Source organism: Myotis davidii, unplaced genomic scaffold (genome assembly GCF_000327345.1).
Source record: "Myotis davidii unplaced genomic scaffold, ASM32734v1 scaffold394, whole genome shotgun sequence".
In the NCBI taxonomy this organism is placed as follows: domain Eukaryota; kingdom Metazoa; phylum Chordata; class Mammalia; order Chiroptera; family Vespertilionidae; genus Myotis; species Myotis davidii.
This window is the reverse complement of record NW_006287548.1, coordinates 3,231,387-3,240,827: the sequence shown is the minus strand read 5'-3', so window position 1 is coordinate 3,240,827 and position 9,441 is coordinate 3,231,387. Positions and strand designations below refer to the sequence as shown.

The 9,441-nt window shown below is 45.7% G+C and overlaps 1 protein-coding gene across 1 annotated transcript in view; it reads left to right on the top strand.

Moving 5' to 3' along the window:
- Positions 1-9,012, top strand: part of KLF7 (Kruppel-like factor 7 (ubiquitous)) — a 92,956-nt gene extending 83,944 nt beyond the window's left edge. The window contains exons 4-5 of the mRNA XM_006759422.2: positions 1,934-2,057; positions 6,812-9,012. Coding sequence (XP_006759485.1) covers positions 1,934-2,057; positions 6,812-6,863 — 176 coding nt within the window. The 3' untranslated portion in view covers positions 6,864-9,012. The remainder of the gene's footprint in view (positions 1-1,933; positions 2,058-6,811) is intronic.
- Positions 9,013-9,441: the final 429 nt, after the last annotated feature.

Genomic DNA, 9,441 nt, shown 5'->3' with positions numbered 1-9,441 from the left:
AGCAGGTGCACTTTTCTAAAAATCTGGCTTTAAGGATGTGGAAGGTGAACTTTTGACACTGCTCGGTGATTCATTTCCCCGGTTTCCAAAGCTGAATGGTTTCCTCCTGTGCGCCCAGCGCCCTCACGTCTCCTTGGTTCCCTTTCAGAGCAGTGCCCGCTTCGCGCTCCCCTTCTCCACGGAGCTTACAGAGCGGGGCTCACTAGGGCACCGATTTAATGAAATACAATTTTCAACCGTGTTTGGTTTGATTCCAGGTGATACAAATAAAGAATTGTGATCACTTTGTAGTCTGGCTTAAAGGGAAGAGAAAAGGTGGAAAGAAGAAAGTGAGTCAAGGATAGTCCTGGGCCAGGTCCCTTCAAGTGCCGCCTAGGGAAGGCTGAGCTGTGAAAGGTGGAGAAATAATGGGGCAGCCACAGATCATCCTTTGGCCCCTGTGTGTCCCGAAATGTGGGGTTTGGCAGTTTATAACGATCACAAGTTACGGGATTCTTCCACGTGTCAGGCACTGCTCTAATCTATACTAATAAAAGGGTAATATGCAAATTGGTCAGGACGCCCTCACGCAACGACTGAACAGCAGGTGGAGCCAGTGGTCCCGGATTGTGAGAGGGATCCAACTGCCATCTCCCGAGGGGTCCCGGATTGAAGAGGGTGCAGGCTGGGTTGAGGGGACCCGGCCCCCCCCCCCCCCCACGAATTTCATGCACTGGGCCTCTAGTGAATAGATAATGCATATTCACATGATATGAATGTATTCAATGTATTCTCTCCAAACCCTTGGAGCTACATACTATTACATCTAAAAAAACAGAAGCAAAGGGAGGCTCATTGACTTCGACAATGAGGAGCAGAACTGGGAGCTGAGCTGAGGAGGAGGGTTGGCCCGGCTCCTGGCCACTGTGCTCACCTGCCTCTGTTCCAGGGCTCAGTAACCAACTCTCATGATTTCATGTGGTTTTAAAAGACCATTTCCCCCCTTAATTCGAACCAACAAACCATACAGTTGGAAGGGTAAATATTTGTCATGCTGGGTGACGGACATGGATGGGCTAAGAAAAAAATAATACAAGTCGCAGGAAAAACCATGTACTTTCCTTTCTGTATCCCTCCATCTGTATTTACTGTGCGAAAGGTCACTTGAGTACAAGAGCTCAAATTTCGTGCTTTTAAGCAGCTTCCCTGTGGCTAAAACCCCTGCTCTTCAAATTGACTCGAAACCTATTTTGTAACCATGTGTACCTCTCTCTAATGTGAGCGCTCTGAAGTCATTAGTTACAGACTCCTTAAATAGGACTTTGTGACTGTGTTTCACAGAAATGCCAGGAATCGCCAAGTGATTTTTTGCTTTACTCTCAAATTGTAGCCCTTTCTCGTGACCGTCCGTCCACTCACATTTACTGGAAGGAGCAGTGGTTCTGGGAGACCTGGGCTGTTTGCCTGGCCAGGCAGCTACCTGGGCACAGTTTGTGGTGGGAGAGAAGAGGAGGGAGGAGGCTGAGAGGGCTGAAATGGTAAATTGCTGTAGGTTCTGGAGAAAAATAGATTAGAAGCATTTGTGGTTCAGATGAAAATAGCACATTTCCTGTCTGCTTGGACTGTGGGGGTCAGAGGGCTCCAGGGGATAGAACACAAATAAAAATTGATCCCTCCCCAGTCGAAGGAAGTGCTCTGACTCTGGGAACGGCAGTGACAGCCCCAGATTTGGGGATCTTGTGAAACCACTTTTGAAGGTTAAAAAAAGCAGCAACAACCACCAAAACACCAGGAGATCAGAGAAAGTGTGGCATGCTGTGTTCAGGAATGCAGTCTTTCAGGGATGATGTGCACTGCCCTTTTCCAAGACGGGCACCCAGATAGCCAAGTCTGAGCATGTGTGTGGCCACCTTGTTCCTGCCACTGACCATGGTCATTCCCTCTCTTCTTGCAGGTGAGAAGCCTTACAAGTGCTCATGGGAAGGGTGTGAGTGGCGTTTTGCACGAAGCGATGAGCTCACGAGGCACTACAGGAAACACACAGGTGCAAAGCCCTTTAAATGCAACCACTGCGACAGGTAAAGAAACGTTGAAGCTTCTGGATGGGGGAGGGGGCAGAAGATGGGGGGTTGGGGGGGACTGTCTAGTGCTCTTGGATTCATCACAAGCTTCAATCTTCTCTCTCAAAGTCTTGGATCTGGGGGTGCCTTTTACTTCTTCACCGAGAAAACCATTGAGAAAGGGGTGCCTTCTTGCCTGTAGTCAAAAGATAATGTGAATTCTTGGTTCCGTTAGATGAGCATTTACCTGAACGTCAGCTTTGGGCCCGGGACCGTGTTAGTCACTAGATATCAATAAGACACGACTCCTACCCCTGAGGAAATGAGGAGACAGATCATTTTAGTATAATGTGAAGAGTAATAGGATAGAGAATGGTTACCTGTAGCTGATTCTTCTGATTTTTTTATTAACATCAATACCATTTTCCCTCATCCTTTAAAACGCGAAAGAGCAGAAAGCCTGCTTAACGGAAGGACGGTGAGGTATAAGGCCTTCCTCTGAAGTATTATTAGACATGAGTTTACTGAAGACAGTTCCCACTCTTTGGGGGCCTGTACCATTCTTTCTCCTTTGAAAATAGGCACAAAGGGCTAAACGACAGAGAGGCTTTGAGAATTTATCCTGTAATTCCATCTCAAACCTCCAGCGTTTGATAGTGGAAGAAAGAGCACGTAGCGGCAGAAAACTACAAGAGTAATAGTATGTGACAGCCTTGGCATTATCAACCAATAAACCCCCAAATGGACACTCTGCAGGCCAAGGTGAAGGCAGGATTAGGTTGAGACATAATCAAATAATGGGCTTGCATCTGAGCGTGTTATCCTTCTAATCCTATTTCTGGGTTTAGAAGGAAGCTTAAGAAAATTAACCATCTTTTTAATGCAATCCTAAAGGTCTCGGTTATGATGAGAAAAATGCTTCTAATACGATAAAAGCCCTGAGAGCCTCAGGGTTCCCGGCTCGGCCAGCCACTCACAGGGTGGCAGGAGGGGCCGCAGGATGTCCAGGGAGGCCTGGCTCTCCTCGGGAGGAAACGTGATGGTTTCCTGCCTCCCGGGCCCGGTGCCGGCCCCTCCCCTCCCAGGCCTTCCTCTGGAGCAGCGTGTGTTTGTTTGGAGACCGGGTCAGGGGTGGCCGCGTCTCCCAGGTGGCCAGTTGGCTTGGTGCTCCTTTAAGATGCTTATAAAGGAGCATTCATATTTTTTCCTCCTTTTTTTTTTCCTTCTTCCTGAAGAGGCTATTTTCCTCTTATCTTCATTCTTCAAGAACTAAATAAAGCCCCTATGCCTTCTGGAGCCCAGAGATAACCTCCCCACCGGGCCTGAGGAAGTCCACTTCTTGACGCTATTGTCCCTCGTTTCTTTGGAGCTTTCTCCTGCTACCCAAGAACACAACCTGTTTTTCCATTTCTATCCCATCACTTAGAAGTCCCAGCCACTCTTCTAAGTATCTATAGTTAGTCGTGTTTCTCCTTGTTTGACAACTGCCCCCAATTCCCACCTCAAGTTTATTTCTCTCTAGCCCTGGCCATTGATAAAGAAGCTGCATAGATGGGGATTCTTTGTCCACAGTCCCTTGAAGAAGAGCATTACATTCATTCAGTGAGCTGTCAGATATGGTATAGGAGGCGCACGTGCACACACACACACACACACACACACACGCGCACACACACACCCCACTCCCATCCCTGAAGGGTGGCGAGGCTGCTCCCGGTCCTTGACGATTGAGATTGCACATTATGGATTGCCATCATCCTTGAAAATGGGCAGAGAGTGTTTCTGTCTTCAAGTCAACTGGCTTACTGTGAAATTTACAACTGTGTAGCCGTTGACATATCCAGATTAAATCTGATTGTGTGATTTATGTGAGAAATAATTCAGACCCCCTAGATATTTCAGGGAAGGATCTGTCAGAGATGGGCCGTCTCGTTGCTTTGTTTTCTTCATCAAAATATAAGATGGCTTCTGGAGCTAGAAATGTTCGAAGCAGATGGTGCACGCTCTGTGACATGGTATTTGGGAGAGACTGTGAACAGCCCAAAGTCCTGAGGCCCTGCCAGTCGCCCGCGCATTTTCAATGGTGTCGGAAATGAGGGGCTGGGCCCGAGTTGGTGTCTCAGGACAGGCAGCACCTTGCCTTTCCACCGCAGGGATTGTGCTAAGAATAGAGCAGGTCTGGGCGGTGGCATCGGGAAGTGGAGTGGTCCCAGAGCAGGTGAAAGGAAAGCCTGGGGTGACCGGGGAGTCTGTAGCCCTTCACAGGACATGGGGTCCTGTTGGCACCACGGTGTGTATGAGCATGAGAAACCTACTTCTTGCCTCTTCTACTTGGAGCAATCAGACTGCCTTACTTAGAAGCAAAGCTAGGACTGGTGTTTCCTTTCCTGAAAGCATGGACCATGTATACTTTGATGTATAAGCTAGAATAAAACAGACATGTGTTTGTTTGTTTTGCTAACATTTAAAATTGCTGGATGCCATTAAAAAATTTCTGTATTTCTGGCTTTATCTGGAATAATCAGACGATGTGCCCATAATATCCTGGAGACGAGTAGTAATCAGTACCCACTGGCACTGGCCATGTGATCACTAATTCCACCAAGTTCCCGCCACTCCCTGTGGTCTCCCAACAGGAAGGCAGATCAGACCGTCCGTTGACATGGATCATCTCCCCTGCTCTGTTGTCTGCTCTCACAGGAAGCAGTCTCCCTCGCCTTGTCCAAAGTGGAGTCAGATAGGGCTGTTTCTTACATTGGACCACAGCCCGCATTCACTTTACCTGCCTGACCCCCGAAGACGTTGGGTTTTGTGACCTCTGGCTTCAGGTTTGGGTTGGGGGAGGAAGCAAGAGGGCAGCTCTGCCATTTCCTTACCATTGGACTGAGCCATGCAGCCCACTGAGTGCCCAGCTGCTAGCCCAGTGATGGCGAACCTTTTGAGCTCGGCGTGTCAGCATTTTGAAAAACCCCAACTTAACTCTGGTGCCGTGTCACCTATAGAAATTTTTTGATATTTGCTACCATAGTAAAACAAAGACTTATATTTTTGATATTTATTTTATATATTTAAATACCATTTAACAAAGAAAAATCGACCAAAAAAAAAATGAGTTCGCGTGTCACCTCTGACAGACGTGTCATAGGTTCGCCATCACTGTGCTGGAGGATGGATCTTGTCTCTCAGCCCATAGCATTCGGCTGCCGATGGCGGTGAAAGTTCTCTGCTTCCGCGAGTCACTATAGGCAGGCCATGCTGACTCAGCACAGACATAACCCAGGGAGACTGCCCCAGGGTAGCATCTCCAAGATCTCGGGCAGTGGAGAGGAGGCATTTTGATTGTTGAATCAGCCCACTTATCGGTGGTAAGAAATTATCAGCCCATATCTCGCTCTTTGGTGCCCTAGAGGGTTGCTGTTGGCTTACTGCTCACCTGCCCATCGTGTGCCTTTTTCACGAGCAAGAGAAACGACCATAGGGGTTCAACTGGTTCTCTGTAATAAACAAATTTCAGTCCTTCAGGACCTTCTTATTTAAGGTCATCTGCCTGCAATATACTCGGAAATACTCTCTGGAGTTCTATTACCCTTAGAGTTATTTGATTCTGCATTTCTCGATGCTGAGTTTATCTGTTACCTTTTACTGTTCCTATGAGGAGTAGGTATAAGTTAACAAATATAAATTAATCACAAGTAAGTAGCTTGCTGGTATATTGCATTTAAATAAAACCTCAATGGTGAGGAACCTAGTCTAATGCTAAGTATCATGTGCTTCTTAGAATTTGAGCAAATAATGATGCTAGTTTGATTCTGGTGGGGTGCAATTACATTTCATATTATGTTAAAGATCTGTTGTTTTTTCCCCGCTTTTTTTCCTGAAAGAAATGGAAGGCTTTTACATATATTGCTAGATACCTAGCACAGAGTAGGCAATTGGTAAAGGCAGAATAAAAGTCCAGAACATCATATGCATTACTGAACAGTTACTTCAAATGAAGTGGTGTATCAATAATACTATTTTCCTCCAAGTTCCCAGAATATAGGAAGGAAAGGAAAGAGGATTTGTCCACTGCCTAGTCCTCTCCTTCACTTCTTACCTTCTCAGATCCCCGTGTCTCCCTTTTAAACAGGCAGATTGCTTTGTCTCTGCTTTGTTTCTTTCTCACATGTTGTTTCCAAAACATTTGCATATTCATTTCTTCTTTAATGATGATGATTATGCCTGGCTGGCATGGCTCAGTGGTTGAGTGCTGACCTATGGACTAGGAGGCCACGGTTCAATTCCCAGTCAGGGCACATGCCTGGCTTGCAGGCTCGATCCCCAATGTGGGGTGGGCAGGAGGCAGCCAATCAATGATTCTTTCTCATCACTGATGTTTCTATCTCCCTTTCCCTTTCCCTTCCTCTCTGAAATACAAATATATTTTTAAAAAATTTTTAAATAATGACAGTTATGATAGTAAACATTCATTGAGATCTTACTACATGCCAGGCAATAGTTTAAGCACTTTACATAGATGGTCTCATTTAATTCTTAGAACCAAGCTATGAGGTGAGTGCCATAATGATCACCATTATACGGAGGAGTAATTAAGGCCCAGAGATGTTAAGGTGCTCAGAGTTACACAACTTTTGGGCGAGGTGGGATTTGAACCCAAGCAATCTGACCCATGAGCTCACCTTCCTAACACACTGCCTTTTCTAAGGGGTGATGGAAGTTGAGTTCCTTACCTAGACCTTTCTAATATCCTTGTTCTTGTTTATATTTCTTAGGTGTTTTTCCAGGTCGGACCATCTTGCCCTCCACATGAAGAGACATATCTAAAAAAAAACCCTAAAGGCCAGAGTTGCCACGACGTCGGCCGTTGTCTGAAGGAAACACCATGGGGCAGGGGGCTGGACTTCAGGCGGGGCCCCATCGCCTCGCAGAAGAAAGTTCTCACTTCTACACCTCTGTGTACACACACACACACAGTCACACACTTACACACACGCCGTCACGCACAGACCCCCCCACACACTCACTATCATGCACTCAGCTATATTTACAATATATACGGCTATTCTTCATGCCTTGCCCTAGCCAGACGATAGAAGAAAACGAAGAAGAAGGAGACCAGGTGAACTCAGCAAGGCAGACTGGCTGCTCACTGCAGCACTATTGGAATTATTTCCCACTGTGGCCAATGGAAATCAAAGCAAATGGACGTGACGTTTCTGCAGGTGGACAGCCGTAAGAGGGGCTTATCTCTAACTTGCTTCTCAGTGCAACTTGATAGGAGAACCAACGTCTTAAAGTTGCATATGTGTAGCACTGTTCCTTTTTAAATAGTTGGGGGAAAATGACCTAGACAACCAAATTGCAGTTTGGTAGCCAAAATTAACTCTTGGTTTATTTGTCCTTTGTGTGTGAAAAGTCCTACTATTCCGTGCGTCCGACTTCCTCAAAGAACTGTTGATCAGTTTGGGTTCTTCTTAGCACCACTGAGATCTTTCCAGTCGATACCAACGGCCTTAGCGGCGACAGACTCTGGAATACACCTTACACCTTTCTGGCCTGCATTTCTCTAGACTTCACTCTTAAGGGAGGAGTTTTCTTTTCTTACTTTTTGACTCTTGCACACCATATGCACTAGGGATTCTGGAAACTTCTAGCATGACTGCAAAAGTGGCCAAGAGAATAAAGTCCTTGATGATAAATCACAGTCTATCCCTTGAGCCTCACCTATTGCCAGTGCTAGATTTTTTTCTTTTTAATCTCTCTGTTTTTGCTAATGAAAACTTGAAAAGCTTATTTGGAAGCTTAAATGTTTTATCTTTTCTCCATGGACTAAACCTCACCAGGACTCTCTCTCTCAGCACCTGGATGTCCAGCTCTCAAAGCAGCCAATCAGATGGGACATCACAGTTCTCTCATCCCCTTGAGGCATCATGACCTCAGCTCGTAGTGGTCAACCCCGTGCTGTGTGTCATTGCTGCCCTGTATCCAGTTTCAGCATAGATGTTGCTAGTCTCAAAGGGCAGCTGCATATTGAACCTAACTCTGGGTTATGACCTGACAAAAAGCCAAAAATATCACTCTTTCCAGGAGTGGGGAAAGTGGAAGATGCCTCCCAAGTCTAGTGACTTCAGAAACATCATCTATCTTCCTCTCTCATGCCCACTGAGCTCATGTTACTCCACTTGTTAAAACACACAATTCAGAAATGCCGTTGTGGGAATGAAGGGTGGACATTTAAGGAAAGGGTTGAGATGTTTCTCTAACCGTCTATGTAAAAGGAGAGACATATTTCTAATTTATTTTCTGGCTAGGCCCTTCATGACTTGTGACCTAGAGCACCCAGGATCAACAGAGGCCTCACGCTTACTCTGCAAACTGACTCCGAAGGGGTTCCATTCCTTACTTTTCACCCCCACACATCCAATATCGGTCTCTATCAACCCGCATTCTTAGCTAGCTGGCACTGGCCTCAACTCCAAAGACTGCCTTTAGGACCATTACATGGCCTATGCAAGCAAGCGGGGTGGTTATTAGGACAGATTGTATATTTTGTATATTCTGGGACCATCCCTTCAAGACACGTCTAAAAAAACAAAAATGGCACTTGGTCCACACATGGTTGCTGCTCCTTCATACCAGCTGGCACCCCCCCTGCCCTCCTTTGACTGTTTGACTCGTTGACTGTTAAAATGCCACCCCATACCTATTTGGGATGCAAAACTGAAGTCTTTAAAAGGAAATAATATAAGAATCACAAATACATTTATGACAGCAACCTTCAAGATCCTTGGCATTTGGTTTCTCAGCTTTCTGCAACCTTTGGTTTCACTGAAATGTTGAATCTACTCATCTGAGGGTAAAGGAGTCTCCTTGTCACAGAGGTTGTAGCTGCCAATTGGACACATGGGGCATTCTGAGGTCTGGCCCTTAACCTTTACTTTCTCCTTTTCCTTTTTTCAATTTAGACCAAAAACAACCACAACAACAACAAAAAATAAATAAAAACCCACAACGAAATAATGACAATAAAAAAAACACCCTAAAACACACACACACAAAATCTGCCCATTTGCCAGAGGCAATTATGTATATGTTAGTTGAAGGGTATTTTTTAAAAAATCAGTTTTATTCCAAAGATTTAAAACTAGACATGACTTAGAAACAATTTCTGGAGCACTGCTTGCTGACAATCTCGTAGTTCTCTACTGCATTTGAGTGCATTTTGTGGCCAGTCCATCGGGGCGTGCCATGGGGTTATATTTGAATGTGTGGTGCATCCTTTCTGGATGAAGGATGGGGGGGAGGGGCCTTGAACCTCGGCTGTATTAAACTGTAGCGCCTCCAGTCAGTGTACTAGATGAAACTTTAGACACCCAGATTGTGTTGGTTCACTGGTCTCCCT